This window comes from Ambystoma mexicanum, chromosome 9 (genome assembly GCF_040938575.1).
Source record: "Ambystoma mexicanum isolate Mex_15411 chromosome 9, UKY_AmexF1_1, whole genome shotgun sequence".
Classification (NCBI taxonomy): domain Eukaryota; kingdom Metazoa; phylum Chordata; class Amphibia; order Caudata; family Ambystomatidae; genus Ambystoma; species Ambystoma mexicanum.
The window spans coordinates 39,317,116-39,333,492 of record NC_090931.1 but is presented as its reverse complement, the minus strand read 5'-3'; the positions used below and the strand labels follow the sequence as shown (position 1 = coordinate 39,333,492).

At 45.3% G+C, this 16,377-nt stretch overlaps 1 protein-coding gene across 1 annotated transcript in view; it reads right to left on the bottom strand.

Annotated features, from left to right (window-relative positions):
• Positions 1-10,213: 10,213 nt before the first annotated feature.
• IGSF9B (immunoglobulin superfamily member 9B) overlaps positions 10,214-16,377 on the bottom strand; it is a 1,213,970-nt gene continuing 1,207,806 nt past the window's right edge. The window contains exon 20 of the mRNA XM_069614121.1: positions 10,214-10,655. Within this exon, the coding sequence (XP_069470222.1) occupies positions 10,543-10,655 (113 nt within the window). The 3' untranslated portion in view covers positions 10,214-10,542. The remainder of the gene's footprint in view (positions 10,656-16,377) is intronic.

The window sequence follows — 16,377 nt, the reverse complement described above, 5'->3', positions numbered from 1 at the left end:
GCCCGCATGGCCTTCGAATCCGAGCACACTCAGGGGCCACTGATTTGAGGTCTTCGGCCAGCCGGTTCTGTCGCAGCTGTTACTTCTGACAATCGGAATCAAAGAGTATCACTAACCTGATCAGACAGCTACTTCCCAAGGAGAAGACAAATGCTGAAATGAAGATCTCCTGGACAGCCCTGTCCTCCCCTCACCGGAATTAATTACAAAACCAATGAGAGAAGGAGCATGACCCCCAGATAAATCCTCAGGGGGAAGAAAACCCTGGATGGATGCGACTCACAGGACGTCTGGAAGAGGTCTTGAGGTAGGTAGCAGTCTTCTGTATAGTGGAAGGCTTGTGGCGGAATCAAACTCTCTACGGACAGAGACAGAACAGGTAAGTATAGAGTTGTTAGAGGAAAGAAAGGTAGGGTAGGATAAATGGGAGGCTGACACTTACTGGCCGATCCCGCCAGAAAAAACTGGAGGGCTAATGCGGACCCGCAATACTGGAGACCCAACACCTAGGTCCCGGAAAGGTTAGTAGAAACCCCACCCTAAGGATAAAGAGAGAGTTATCTTCTGCAGATGTCACAGGGGAAACACAGAGGACTTGTGGGCAGAAGAAGCCAACTCACTTTGGATGGGAAGTCAGAAACAACGTGATGTTCGGAACGGAAAATGGAAGTAGATGGATTGCCGGGGAGGGACAGGATCCAATACAGGAACCGATTTGAGATCTCGAGAAAGGAAGAGGGCAGCTGAACAAGTCTGGGAGAAGGATGATTTAACAGAGAAAAGGTTAGAAAGTAGTTAGAACATACAAAAGAGAGCGTAGCTCTAATACCTAGAAGCAAACTTACGAAGCGCCGTCTTCAATGATAGCGACGCATCGGATTGCAGTCCTTCCTTCACTATATGGAATCACGTAACCGGCAATCCGTGTCTCTAGGAGACGTGCAGGGTCTGTACCGCTGTCTGTAGTAACGTCAAGGAGATCAGCGGCCATCTTGGGCGTACTAGTCCGTATCGTGCCGCATAACCGGCGGCGCTGCCAAAGAGCCCAGTGCTGGAACGGTGTAACAGTATGCCCCCTCCTCAAGGGGGGTGAACCCGGCTTCCCTGGGTGTAACTGAAAAATTGATGTATTAGTCTAGGGGCATGAACCCCAGAGGCTGGTTCCCAGGACCTTTCAGCAGGGGAATACCCCTTCCAATCCACCAGAAATTGAAGGCGGCCCCTATAATGACGGGAGTCACAGATGCAGGCCACCTAGTATTCAGGACCGGTGTCGGTCATAACCGGGGGAGGATGCGTCTTGTTAGTCCGTAGAAAGCGGTCATACACTGTCAACTTGATCTGTGAAACATGAAAGACCGGATGTACACGAGACCATGAAATGGGTAATGCCAATCGAACAGCGGCAGTTTCCAACAACGCTTTCACTTTGAAAGGACCAAAGAATTTAGGAGATAGTTTAGAAGGGATTAAATGCCCAGGGAGGAACCGTGAGGCTAGTCAGACTGAATCTCCCACCTTCAAATCTGGCATCTCACGGCGATGGTGATCTGCATTTCGTTTAGCTGGATCTTGAGCAGCTTGAAGAGATAAACGAGCAATCCGATGCCCATTCTGTATGTTTGATAGAAGATCGTCCACCCCAGGACAACAGATGGAGGATGAGGTAACTGTAGGTACAAATGCAGGGTGATACCCATATGAACAGTGGAAGGGGCTAGTCTTCAAAGTGGAATGAGCCGCGTTGTTGTATGTGAATTCTGCTAATGGAAGTAGATCCACCCAATCATCTTGAGCTGCTGAGACAAAACACTGCAAATAGCACTCTAAAGTCTGGTTAAGGCATTCTGTCTGCCCGTTGGTCTGGGGGTGGTATCCCGAGCTAAGAGCTCTCTTGATTCCCAGTATGTGGCAAACATTTTTCCAATAGAGGGAGGTGTATTGGGGACCTCGGTCTGACACGATGGTTTCTGGGAGGCCGTGTCAGGAAAACACCTCAGAAATAAACAACTTGGACATCTGAGCGGCCCCTGGAATCTTGAATAAAGGGGTGAAATGTGCTAGTTTGGTGAAATAGTCAATAGTGACCATGATGGTGGTATATCGAGAAGTAGGAGGAAGATCCACTATAAAGTCGGTGGATATTACTTGCCAGGGTCTATCCGGGATAGGCATGCGAGCCAACAGCCCGAACAGTGGAGCTCGTGAATTCTTGGATTGCATACAAACCATGCACGATGCTATATAGTCTCGTACATCCGAATATAAGGTAGGCCACCATAAATGGCGCTTTATCATATCGAGGGTGGTCTGATAGCCCCGAGACCAGCTGCTCGAGAGTCATGGCACATCTGCAGTACTTCTTTTTGAAGGGAAGGTGTAGGGGCAAGGACTTGTTCACCATAGGAGTAATATCCTCGGTCTTTTGTGAGTTGCTGCGTAGCCCCCAGATTCTCACATAATTGCCAGTGTTGAGTTGTGTCTTGTTGTAGTCTTAGAAGAAATTCGGTGATCACCGCAATGAATTTAGCTTTCGGGAACAGTCTTTCTGAACGGAATTTATGTGTTGGTGTATCCTTACGAGAAAGGGCGTCAGCCCGTAGATTTTGATTTCCCGGTAGAAATGTGAATTCAATCCGAAATGGTAAGAAGAAATGGGCCCATCGTGCTTGCCTGCTATTGGTTGTCTGAGCTTGCTGGAGTACTTTGAGGTTATGATGGTCTGTGCGTACCTTCACCGGAAAAGGAGATCCTAACAAAAGGTGTCTCCATTCTTCAAATGCTCTTTTTATAGCTATGAGTTCCTCTTCGAGGATGGAATAGTTTACTTCAGATGGATTAAAGGTTTTGGATAGATATGCCACTGGTCTTTCATCCCCATGATCTGACCTTAGTAGTAGAACTGCCCCTAATGCGTGGTGAGAGGCGTCAGTTTCTACGATAAATTGTCGAGACTGGTCTGGAGTCGACAATATGGATGCAGATGTAAATAAGGTCTTCAGGTTCTCAAAGGCCTCTTGAGCTTGTCTATCCCAGGTAAACACAACCCCCTTCTTTAATAGTCTGGTGATGGGAAGGATTGTTTCTGAGAAATTAGGAATAAACTTTCGATAGAAGTTGGCGAACCCAAGGAAACGTTGTATGTCTTTGATATTTGTCGGAGATGGCCAGTCCAGAACGGCAGACATTTTCTTGGGATCCATGGAGATTCCTTGAGCAGACAATACGAATCCCAAATAGGTAACTTGTTCCTGATGGAATTAGCACTTCTCGGCATTGCAGTATAATAGGTTGGACTGTAGGCGATCTAGGACAATTTTGACATGTCAGATGTGTTCTTCCTTGTTTGAAGAAAAGACCAGAATGTCATCCAGATATATGACGGCAAAGTGAAGGAGAATGTCTGCAAACAAATGATCCATAAATTGCTGGAAAACTGCGGGAGCGTTAACAAGGCCAAATGGCATAACATGATACTCGTAATGGCCAAATGGTGTCCGAAAGGCTGTTTTCCACTCGTCACCTGGAGCAATCCGTATCAGGTGGTAAGCACCTCGGACATCCAACTTTGTGTACAGAGACGCCCCCTGAACAGCTTCTAAAATATCGGTTATCAAAGGCATTGGGTATTTCTCAGGTATAGTGATCTTGTTAAGGCCACGATAATCGATACAGGGTCTGAGTTCTTCTGAATCTTTCTTCGGAATGAAAAATAGAGAGGCTCCAGCTGGAGATTTGGATTCCGTTATGAGTCCATTCTGGATATTGGAGTGTAGATATTCTTTGAGGGCCTTTTTTTCCTTGTTGGGATAGCACATACATGCGTCCAAAGGGTAGAGGAGTGTCCGGGAGTAAGTCTATGTGGCAGTTGTCTCTCCGATGAGGGGGCAGAGTTGGAAATCTGGGTGTAGCAAACGCTGATTGATAAAGTTGATGGTATTCTGGAATAAGTGCAAGGTGACTGATCAAGGGAACCGTAGGGGGACTGACCACCACCGAGGGAATCTGAACCCCAACAGAATCTTGAGAGAGGCAATGAGTGACACAATATTCAGAGCCTAGAAAAAGTGTACCCGCTGTCCAGTTGATGTATGGGTTATGAACTCGCAGCCATGGAAGACCTAATATAACAGGAAAGTGGGCGGTCTTGATCAGATCGAAAACCAAAGTCTCTTTATGGGAAACGATCATGCGGGTGACTGGTTTGGTCTGTTCTCGGATTGGTCCAGAGCTTAAGGGATTACTATCTACCCCTTGAATAGGAGTGGCAGAAGATTTAGCTACTCTAGGATTCTCTTTCTTTGCAGCCCATTGATCATACAGGAAGTTCCCTGCTGCCCCACAATCAATTAATGCAGGTATACTCTGCAATATCAAGTCTGGTAAAATTATAGTCAAGGAGAGAACTACTATAGTTTGATTATCAGAAGGAGGTTCTAAAGATAAGCCGAATCTCTGTGGGGAACACTGTGTATGTATTCCTGCCGTGGTCCCCTTTACGGCAGGACCTTGGCGTTTCCCGGTACCAGAATCGGAGCACGGCGAGGTGGAACTATGGGACAATCGCATAGTATATGTGAAGAAGACCCACAATACATACATAAGGCGAGGATCTTGCATAGGTTCGTCCTCTGATGTGGGCTTGTTGGCAGTGGGGTGATAATCCGAAATTGGCCGAGCACCTTTTCCTCTCTTCTTCTCATGAGAGCGTTCATGAAGACGGTAGTCTATCTGCATTGTGAGGGTAATCGTGTCTGCCAGATTTGCTGGACGAGGAACTTTAGAAACCTCATCCTTAAGATCCTCAGAAAGTCCTCGTCGAAATAACGTGAGGAGTCCGTCATCGGGCCATCCTGTTTCGGAGGACAATTGTTTAAATTGAGTGATATAAGACATAAGGTCTTTAGAACCTTGTCTCAGATCGAGTTCTTTCTCCTGAGTAGTAACTGAGATTTCCTGTCAGCTGAACATTGACTTTTGACTGTTAGTAAAAGCTGGATAGGATTCAAGGATGGCATTGCCAGAGGTGACCAATGGGGTTGCCCAGGCTAAAGCGGGTCCAGATAAGTGAGATATTAGAAAACCAACCTTATCCTTATCAGTTGGGAAAAACCAAAACTTGAATGTAAATTGGACGGTACAGCTATCCAGGAATTCCTTCAATTTGTGAGGATCCCCATCAAACTTGCCTGTATGTAAAGATGCAGGAGGAGTCTTGGAAAATGCTTGAGCGACTTGTTGTCTCAGTTGGGTGTTATCCTGTTTCAGGGACTGCATTTCAAGAGACATTGATTGCATAGCAGCCATTACCTGCTGCCTTTGTTGCACCAGGGGAATGCTGTATGCTCAGGATTTGTTGTTAGTTCTCCCTTTTTGTGGAGTCGCTATCTGTTACTTCTGACAATCGGAATCAAAGAGTATCACTTACCTGATCAGACAGCTACTTCCCAAGGAGAAGACAAATGCTGAAATGAAGATCTCCCGGACAGCCATGCCCTGCCCTCACCGGAATTAATTACAAAACCAATGAGAGAAGGAGCACGACCCCCAGGGAAACCCTCAGGGGGAAGAAAACCCTGGATGGATGCGACTCACAGGACGTCTGGAAGAGGTCTTGAGGTAGGTAGCAGTCTTCTGTATAGTGGAAGGCTTGTGGCGGAATCAAACTCTCTACGGACAGAGACAGAACAGGTAAGTATAGAGTTGTTAGAGGAAAGAAAGGTAGGGTAGGATAAATGGGAGGCTGACACTTACTGGCCGATCCCGCCAGAAAAAACTGGAGGGCTAATGCGGACCCGCAATACTGGAGACCCAACACCTAGGTCCCGGAAAGGTTAGTAGAAACCCCACCCTAAGGATAAAGAGAGAGTTATCTTCTGCAGATGTCACAGGGGAAACACAGAGGACTTGTGGGCAGAAGAAGCCAACTCACTTTGGATGGGAAGTCAGAAACAACGTGATGTTCGGAACGGAAAATGGAAGTAGATGGATTGCCGGGGAGGGACAGGATCCAATACAGGAACCGATTTGAGATCTCGAGAAAGGAAGAGGGCAGCTGAACAAGTCTGGGAGAAGGATGATGAAACAGAGAAAAGGTTAGAAAGTAGTTAGAACATACAAAAGAGAGCGTAGCTCTAATACCTAGAAGCAAACTTACGAAGCGCCGTCTTCAATGATAGCGACGCATCGGATTGCAGTCCTTCCTTCACTATATGGAATCACGTAACCGGCAATCCGTGTCTCTAGGAGACGTGCAGGGTCTGTACCGCTGTCTGTAGTAACGTCAAGGAGATCAGCGGCCATCTTGGGCGTACTAGTCCGTATCGTGCCGCATAACCGGCGGCGCTGCCAAAGAGCCCAGTGCTGGAACGGTGTAACAGTATGCCCCCTCCTCAAGGGGGGTGAACCCGGCTTCCCTGGGTGTAACTGAAAAATTGATGTATTAGTCTAGGGGCATGAACCCCAGAGGCTGGTTCCCAGGACCTTTCAGCAGGGGAATACCCCTTCCAATCCACCAGAAATTGAAGGCGGCCCCTATAATGACGGGAGTCACAGATTCAGGCCACCTAGTATTCAGGACCGGTGTCGGTCATAACCGGGGGAGGATGCGTCTTGTTAGTCCGTAGAAAGCGGTCATACACTGTCAACTTGATCTGTGAAACATGAAAGACCGGATGTACACGAGACCATGAAATGGGTAATGCCAATCGAACAGCGGCAGTTTCCAACAACGCTTTCACTTTGAAAGGACCAAAGAATTTAGGAGATAGTTTAGAAGGGATTAAATGCCTAGGGAGGAACCGTGAGGCTAGTCAGACTGAATCTCCCACCTTCAAATCTGGCATCTCACGGCGATGGTGATCTGCATTTCGTTTAGCTGGATCTTGAGCAGCTTGAAGAGATAAACGAGCAATCCGATGCCCATTCTGTATGTTTGATAGAAGATCGTCCACCCCAGGACAACAGATGGAGGATGAGGTAACTGTAGGTGCAAATGCAGGGTGATACCCATATGAACAGTGGAAGGGGCTAGTCTTCAAAGTGGAATGAGTCGCGTTGTTGTATGTGAATTCTGCTAATGGAAGTAGATCCACCCAATCATCTTGAGCTGCTGAGACAAAACACCGCAAATAGCACTCTAAAGTCTGGTTAAGGCATTCTGTCTGCCCGTTGGTCTGGGGGTGGTATCCCGAGCTAAGAGCTCTCTTGATTCCCAGTATGTGGCAAACATTTTTCCAATAGAGGGAGGTGTATTGGGGACCTCGGTCTGACACGATGGTTTCTGGGAGGCCGTGTCAGGAAAACACCTCAGAAATAAACAACTTGGACATCTGAGCGGCCCCTGGAATCTTGAATAAAGGGGTGAAATGTGCTAGTTTGGTGAAATAGTCAATAGTGACCATGATGGTGGTATATCGAGAAGTAGGAGGAAGATCCACTATAAAGTCGGTGGATATTACTTGCCAGGGTCTATCCGGGATAGGCATGCGAGCCAACAGCCCGAACAGTGGAGCTCGTGAATTCTTGGATTGCATACAAACCATGCACGATGCTATATAGTCTCGTACATCCGAATATAAGGTAGGCCACCATAAATGGCGCTTTATCATATCGAGGGTGGTCTGATAGCCCCGAGACCAGCTGCTCGAGAGTCATGGCACATCTGCAGTACTTTTTTTTGAAGGGAAGGTGTAGGGACAAGGACTTGTTCACCATAGGAGTAATATCCTCGGTCTTTTGTGAGTTGCTGCGTAGCCCCCAGATTCTCACATAATTGCCAGTGTTGAGTTGTGTCTTGTTGTAGTCTTAGAAGAAATTCGGTGATCACCGCAATGAATTTAGCTTTCGGGAACAGTCTTTCTGAACGGAATTTATGTGTTGGTGTATCCTTACGAGAAAGGGCGTCAGCCCGTAGATTTTGATTTCCCGGTAGAAATGTGAATTCAATCCGAAATGGTAAGAAGAAATGGGCCCATCGTGCTTGCCTGCTATTGGTTGTCTGAGCTTGCTGGAGTACTTTGAGGTTATGATGGTCTGTGCGTACCTTCACCGGAAAAGGAGATCCTAACAAAAGGTGTCTCCATTCTTCAAATGCTCTTTTTATAGCTAAGAGTTCCTTTTCGAGGCTGAAATAGTCCCTCTTTTTAAAAAAGGGGAACAAGTCTGATCCAGAACATTTCTGGCCAATATCCCATATAGACGGTCTGGAGAAACTTTAAAGGAAAGAAATCCTGAATCTGATTGGTGGTTGGTCTAGGGAAACAGGTGTACTTTCACATTCCAGTCTGGCTTTTGCCAGAGTACTAACACCACCAAGAAGTTTTTTAGATTCCATTTTCATCTCAGTGTCCAGCGGTGAAGCTCCCCACAAGGCCCTTGTCTATATGAAGATGGCACTTTACTGTGTGGATCGCTCTCTCCTCGGGTCTAACGCACATCTTGGAATCGCAGAGCTTCTGGCAGAATCGTCTGAAGCATTGGAGACCAATAATCAGGCAACAGTCAAAGGAGACTTGGGGCTGCCCAGCCAATACGATCTTAGGATTTGGAACTCTGTTATCCCCCCCCGCCCCTTTAGGGACAGTCAACCCTGGGTGTGAGTAGTCTGTGTATTCTACTCCTTCCTTGCATGGCCATCTGTTGCTTCATTTCTTCGTCCATCACATAGCAGGTACAGCTCCCAAAGGCTCGCCAGCCTGCATGGCTGCCTGTGTGTTTTGTGTGTTTCTGCATGGTTGCCTGTGTGTCGTGTGTGTTTTGGGCAGGCCATAGAGGGATTTTGGATTGGGCCAATAGTCATAATTATGCAGTATTTACTGCATACTAGGTACAAGGATTTTTTCAACTGGGGCCAGATTACAGAAACGTTGCACCGGTGCAAGTGTAAAGTTGCACCTGTATTAGCACTAGGGCAAAGTTTGGCCTGGTGCAAATATGCACTGAAAGTGTGTTTTTTATGTGATTTTTTTTATTGTCCTATTAGTTGTATAAAACAACCTTATAAAAATACGACATTAGTAAAAAAAATACTAGCATGTACTACATATTACATACAAAATTACTATACACATTAAAATCAACACATTTGCATAATGAGATTTAATAAAAACCTAAAAGCATTGAATGTAAATAATCTTCAGATCTCCCACTCCCAGAGGTTCCAAGTCAATTTAAGTAAATTCGACCATTACTAACTCTAAAGTGCATACCGGAATTAATAGACTAACAATCCCTTTCAACTTCAGCATCTCAATTCGATGACCCTGGCAGCGCCCGCCGGCTCTTGAATTATAGTGCAGGTAGCTCAGTCTCTTTGCCACTGGTCAGCCTGTTGTAGAAACCTAAGATGTCCAGGTTCTCAGTATCATGGACATATTTCGGCCACGCCTGTTCCCTCATACACTGTGGGGCCTCGCATCCCATTACCATATATCTTACTTGCAGCGCACCTGGCCTATTGCAGTAACTGCACGCTCTGTTTTTCACACAGCTCGCTAAGCGCTTCTGCATAACCTCCACTGTATTCTGTACTTTCAGCCGAAATTGCAGGAACTGGGACCGCCAAAATGCATTGGGGAACTTTTTCAAGTATAACGGCATAGTGCGCCTTTACCTATCGATGACCACCGGGTTATTGTACAGACTGTGAGAGGTCATACCATCAATTGTGCATATCCAATCGGGATCCAGCAATTTCTTTTTCACTGTCACCGGATATTCCATCAGGTCTGCTATGTTCATATTGCAATCAGTTAACACCTGTTCAGCCTCCCTCTTATATCTTATCAATGGAACTGAACTATCACTAGACATGGCCCTTTCCGATCCTCATATAATGATCCGGCACATGGGACCAATAGGTTTCTATAGAGAGGCAGCACCTTCCATTGTAGATGGCATGTCAATGTAGTGAGACCCAATTTGTACCTCAATGGAAGTGTATGTTTTTTGCACTAGGGGAATTTTTGCGGTTGTGCTTATACCATGAAAACCTACACTTGTCACTGTGCAAATGTTTTCTAATATGCCCCATTTTTTTTTCACTAGTCCTTTATGGTTGAAAAATCAAAACTATTTCTGCTGAAACAGTATTTCTTTTTTAGCTGTTTTGTGGTGGGTGAGTTGAACTTGTCTATCAAGTTGAGATTATCCCACTCCTAACACCATGTGTGACATGATGTTCTTGGAAATACAATACACATCTAAGGATGAATTAAATTAATTAAATATATATATTTATTGAACAGTAGATGTCTTGCATTGCTTGAGTCAGTAGGTTTAAGGACATCCCTCAAGGTTTCCAGATCTGGTACTGGTTTCACTCTTCCTCCTAATGTCCACAAATCACTGGATAAATTGGGGATCCTGCAGTCCAGGGTCCAGAAGGCTATGCAGGTTTCTTTTCTTCTCACAAAGGTTTAGTTATGTGTTCATCATGCATTTCTGCTTGAGCGCAAGACAGAGTTGTATCCATTAGATATCTTCCTTATGGCTGACCTTTGGGATTAATTATGTATAGTCCACTTGTGCACAGAGATGGGGTTACTGTAGGATAACTTCTAGAGGGTCTACGAATACAAATTGAAGATAGCTCACAACTGGATGGATCCTTGTCCACAAGTGACTGGATGACGCATTGTTCTGAAATTCCCCACCTGCACATAAAGTTCCATAATTCACATTAACCTTAAACAGCATCCAGGTTCTCAGTATAGTGTCATTCAATGTGTATAAGTGTGAACACATCTAAAGAACTTATTTAAAACAACCCACGAGTAATAAGATACTAAAGTGTCAAGTCAATGTGGTTATTACAGCAAGATAACACACATGGCAAACATGTAGAGAGAAAACAAATAATGACCTATGTCCTGTCTCGTATTCTCTTTTTCATTCAATGTTTCTTGTCAATGACATCTCTTCACTAAATGAATGTGCCCACCTCGGTTAGCTAGAGAGAAAGCAGCACTGCAAATAAAGGTAAAGTCGACACATGTTTCAATCTGTCACCATTTCCAAGACCCTCTTCAGGATACAACAAGTTCTGTTTCAGGTGCACTTCTTTCATATCATTTTAATTAGGTAGTTCAGCATGCCACATTTTTTTTTATTAAACTGAAACTTGCATAATCCTATCCTTAGTTGTTGCAAGAAGTATGATTTTTACTTCTGGGCAACCTTCATGTAACAAACAATATGAGACGCAGAAGACTCCATCCAATCGACACATGATCCCTGCTTCCCCTCAGCATCTGGCCAGATCCAGACAATATATGGAGTGCTGGGGCCCAAAGTTTAGTCTATTGTGAAACAATGTGAGACATTGAATGCACTCACATGATGTACGGATGGGCCATACACACGAAATGAACAGCATGTTCCTCCTCACAGCTCCGATCCAGCGCGCACTGAACATAGCACTTCCGAAGTGCCAGCGCAGCAGATAGCGGACATGCACTGCTGCCGGCATCCAGTACTCAGCTCGGGCAGCCGCGCAACCTCGTTTCCCTCATACAGCTTATTCAGAACACTCTGAACACAGAGCGGAAACAACTCACCACCTGTGGCCAAGACAAACAGGGTGCTTCAGGTACCAGTGCCACTCGTGGAGCGAGGACCCTCCTTCCCTTCCTTTGTCAAGCTCCAATCACGGAACAGTTCAGCATACACCTTAATGCGGCCGGGGTCTACTCTTCTTCGTCTCCATTGTTGTGACTCGACCTGTGGTCACACAGGCCAGCCCAGATCAGTGCTGGTGGAATCCAGCAGACACCAGGAGTTCCATGGTCACACGGCATGGACAGTTATGATATGATATTTTCTTTATATCGCGCTCATACACAAGTGTTTCAGAGCGCGACCAAGCAAAGGGAGGGGAACAGGGGAGAACAAAAATGCGATCTTACTAGACCCAGTGACATTAAGAATATGCAAGTGCATGGAAAAGGGAAAAAGGGGGAAAGTGCGTGGAGGGGGAGAAGATCACCTTAGATCACCTTAGTTACAGGGATCACCCTGATTTCCATGGTCACATAGCAAGACAACAGCTGCCAGGGGGCTCCTGGACTAGCGGCTGCGCTGTGGTCACACAGCAGGACAGTTGCCTGGGGCACCCAGATTACACATGCTGATCTGGGGGCACCAGATCAGCAGAGCGGCAGGACCGTGGTCACATGGTGTCAGCCTGCAGGCACAACCAAATGAGACACAGAGACAGAAGTGACATGGAGTCTGCCACCGTTCTGAGGCACTTGCTTGCAGAGGCTCCTTTTATTTACAGTGAGTCATGACGTCGCCCTAACACATCCTTAAAGGGGCAACACGACAACAATGACACAGCCCAGCTTTTTTATCCGAAACCTAGATGGGGCAGGTCTAGTTTGCATACGGGTGTGAACTGGAGTCAGAAATACTTTGAATGAGCAGAAGTGTGCTCCTACCTGTTGAAACAACTAAGTATAGAAAGGAGAAACATTGTAATAAAAAACATCTGCCGGTTTAGTGTTGGAGAAGGTGGTTGGTCTTTAGTGATGCAATACTATTCTCATGAGAGATCAAATGTTGGTGTATGCAGGACGAACAGCTACCTGAACTTTTGGTGAGTGTTTTGAAAACATTTTGCATATCATTTGGTAGTTGTGCTGGTATGAATGAGGCTTTTACTCTATGTGTCTCGTGTATCTCATATGTAACAAAACAGCTTGCAGGATAACTGAATTTATAAAGGTAAGCCCTGAGGACAGAAGGGCTGGATTGAGGCTGTTAGGCTGTGGCGGTGACCCCTGTGTGCTAATACTTGCGTACTGCAGAAGGAGAGGAGTGACTTTGCTGCAGTCTTAAAAGAGCACCAACTTTCACTATTTACATGCATCGACAGTGTTTAAAGCGAACAGGTGAAAAGGACGCCTGGGGCTTTAAGCGCTAAGACACACCGTTCATTGACTCTGCCTTACGGTGATCACGTGACGTTCAGCTGCCCTCATAGGCACACCCATCGCGCCCTTGCGGCGTAAGCCCTGAGGACAGAAGGGCTGGATTGTGGCTGTTAGGCTGTGGCGGCTTTGGTGCTTTGTGCGAGTGCCACAAAACTTGACACAAAACGATGACAGCTGACTCTTACAGATCTAAAGGCTGTACAGAACCCGAACACGACTTCAGTTAGTTGGGACAACTTCTCCCGTATAGCTCGGCGGTCTGCGAGAAAGCATCAGTGACATCCAATTACTATAGTGTAGCAGAGAGAAGCATCAGCATCTCGCTCCCAAATACACCTAATCTACATAACGCGACGGCCAAGGAGTATCGTGAAGGTATGGCTGCCGCTTCATCAACGAAAGACGCCAACATCAACTCCACACTCGGAGGTTTAACAGCTTGCCCGCACACAAAAGCGATTTCTCGACTCCCCCAGCATCAGCGAGAGAGACCCGCAAAGGCACGCGATTTAACCAAAGAAAGAGGTAAGACAATTGGCAGCCCGAGAATATCCGCAATTACACGGCAAGAAAATACAGAGAGACAAGAGGCAGGGGGGAGGGATGGAGGAAGGGAAGAAGGTATGTCAGATGTAATCAATGTTAAAGCTAGTACTGTGCCAGTAAGCACAGCGATATCAGTAGGGCAAACGTGCGAACCACAAAGCAAATCAAGATTTGAATGCAATGCCCGCCTACAAAACGAGAAAAATGAAATCACCGAAAAGAGAACTCAAGACACTGCCCAGTCCCGGCCATCAGACGAAAACGTCAGGTATAGGCAGATAGCCAACGTAATGGACAAAAACCGAGAAGTGCTGAACCAGACGGCAACAATGGCAGCACAGCACCTAAATGTGACAGATGCCGAACTCACCGATCTTGGACTGATGTTAGAAGCCCAAGACGAAAATAGAGGTGACTCAATAATTGATCTAAATGAGACCAGAGAAAAGAGTTCTAAATTAGAAAGAAACGAAGATGATCTCACCTCATTAAACAGAGAGAACGACAGAGAGAACGAAAAAGGACATTTACTAGAAACACAAAACTCGCGCAGCCCGAACAAGAAAGAAAAATCAACCATCAATGAAAAGAGTGACAAAAGTGGAAATCTGGGAAAAAACAACAGTCAAGTGGTGAAGACCTAGATGAATCCATCTATTCTGATGCATCACAAATAATGATAACAAGTGACGAAGGAGAAAATCATGATATAGGAAACAGTATAAATACTCAAGAGATCGCGGCCAATACGTAAGAAATAAAAGATACTCCAAAAGACACAAGTATTGACTACCAAGATCATTCAGATTCAATAGAAGGAGAGAACAATCAGGAAGAGAAAAAACAAACAAAAAAAAGATATCACTAACTGATGCAGGCCCAAACTATAAGGAATATAGAAGATTGGAGTCCTTAATAAAACAGAGGACACAGAAAAGAGGGCACACTCAGAAAGATGCAACTGAATCACATAGGCAGGTCAACCGTCTTCTTCAATTAGCAAAGAGCAAACAACAATCGCCCCTAATAGGGAAAAGGTCCATTGATAAAAGTCGTGGTCATGAAATCTCAATCGCAGAAGAGATTGGCGAAGAAGAATGGAGAGAACAATTTATAAAAACAATGGAAGGAAATACATCAAAGGTTTCAACAATTGAGAAACGTCACATAAATGGCCATGAAAGCAGTCAAACGCCAATAAGAGGTCTACCAAAAGATCTCGGAGCAAGACCAAAAACTTACGTTAATCCACAATCAAATCAAATAGGGAAAAACCCAAACTTGGGAACAGGACTCCGGCTGTTATTCAACGCAGATGAAGCAGACACCTTGATATCTTCGCCACTGGACGAAGATGTCTGCAATCAATGTTCGCCTCGAAGAGCTGGTTTCCTAATGAAACCAATAAAGAAGGAGAAAAGTCTAGCTCTAGAGTTAAGGTCGGAACAATCTCCACACAAACGGAAGTGCAAGACTCCTCGCCTCAAAGAATGGGCCAAAATGGAGATAACAACCGAAGTAACAACAAAATCTTGCTAGAAACAAACAAAGCGAGCACGCAAAGCAAAGAATCATCAACGACCCATCGCGATCTGTCTTTGGATATTGGAACTCAATTACAGAATAATGTTATGGCTGCCCTAACCATCTCGTTGGCTCCGTACATGAAACTGTGTGAAGCCATCAGCGAAAACGTAAAGGACAATAACGCATTACTAGCGTTGATGCTAACAAAGTTAACAGCACAGGAAATCACTGCTCTAAAAATAGAAGCAAGGCTAAACCATGAAGCAGAAACTTCTGCAGCATGGCAAAGAAGGCTATTCAACCTGGCTAGCGGTGACAGACAGGAGAGAGACCAACTGACCAATGCAATGCAAGAGTCACTAAAATGGATGCGGAAAACAGTAGAAAACGCTGAGCGGAATGAAAAAACGCTAAGTGCAGAAAAACAGACAAGACATCTAGATGTCAGGGAACCCGCACAAGATCAGCATGGAACCCAGCTTCAAAATAAAGAAAATTGACAGTACTGTTCAAACAGTACAATAGACAAAAAATCCAATAAAGATGTGGCCAGCGAAAGACCTGGCAAAGGGACCAATAGACTATCAAAAGAACCAAGTCCTAGAATCAGAGATGAAACACTGAATCAACAGGAAAAAGTAGAGGATGATCAAAGAATGAAACCGACAAAGAGCAAAGCGAGCCCCAACATTGACCACTCCTTGATCGAAATGGGAAAAAGTGGGGAAAAAAGAAAAACACGAATAAGGACGATCTATACACTGTGTTTGGACCTTCTCAAGGGCAGGGGACCAAAAAAAAACAAGGGAGATAGCTTAAAAACAGCACAAAGAAAACAAGATGAGGGAAATGATTCGAGTAAGTCGAAAATCACGAAAACAGGCCAGGGTAACTCAAAAAGCGCACAAACTGTCTTCCGGAACATCAAACCCGCAGCAAGCAACGCAAGACAGATCACGAGCGAAGATAAAGGTCAATCACCACGAGTGGTCTCTAAACAAAGTGAAAGACAGGTCAAGATCGTAAACAACGAGGAAGAAAGTGAACTGGAGTCATTAAACGGATCAAGAGATTTGATTGAAGACACCTCTTTTTACATCGGAAAAGCTGTTAACAGCTCAATATTTAATCCAACGGAGGACGACGAGCGACCCCAAACAAGTCAGAAAGCAACAAGGTCTGTACAAAGAGGGATCAATGATGCAGAGACTTCGCACATGGACTCTGATGAAGAAGAGATCACAGAACAACAAGGGTTCTTAACAATGGACGAGAAAGGAAAACTAATAAACAACAAAAAGTCTCTGAAAGAGGAGTTAATGTCGAAGTTTGAGCCCGCTAGAAAGACCAACAAATCATGGAATTCAAA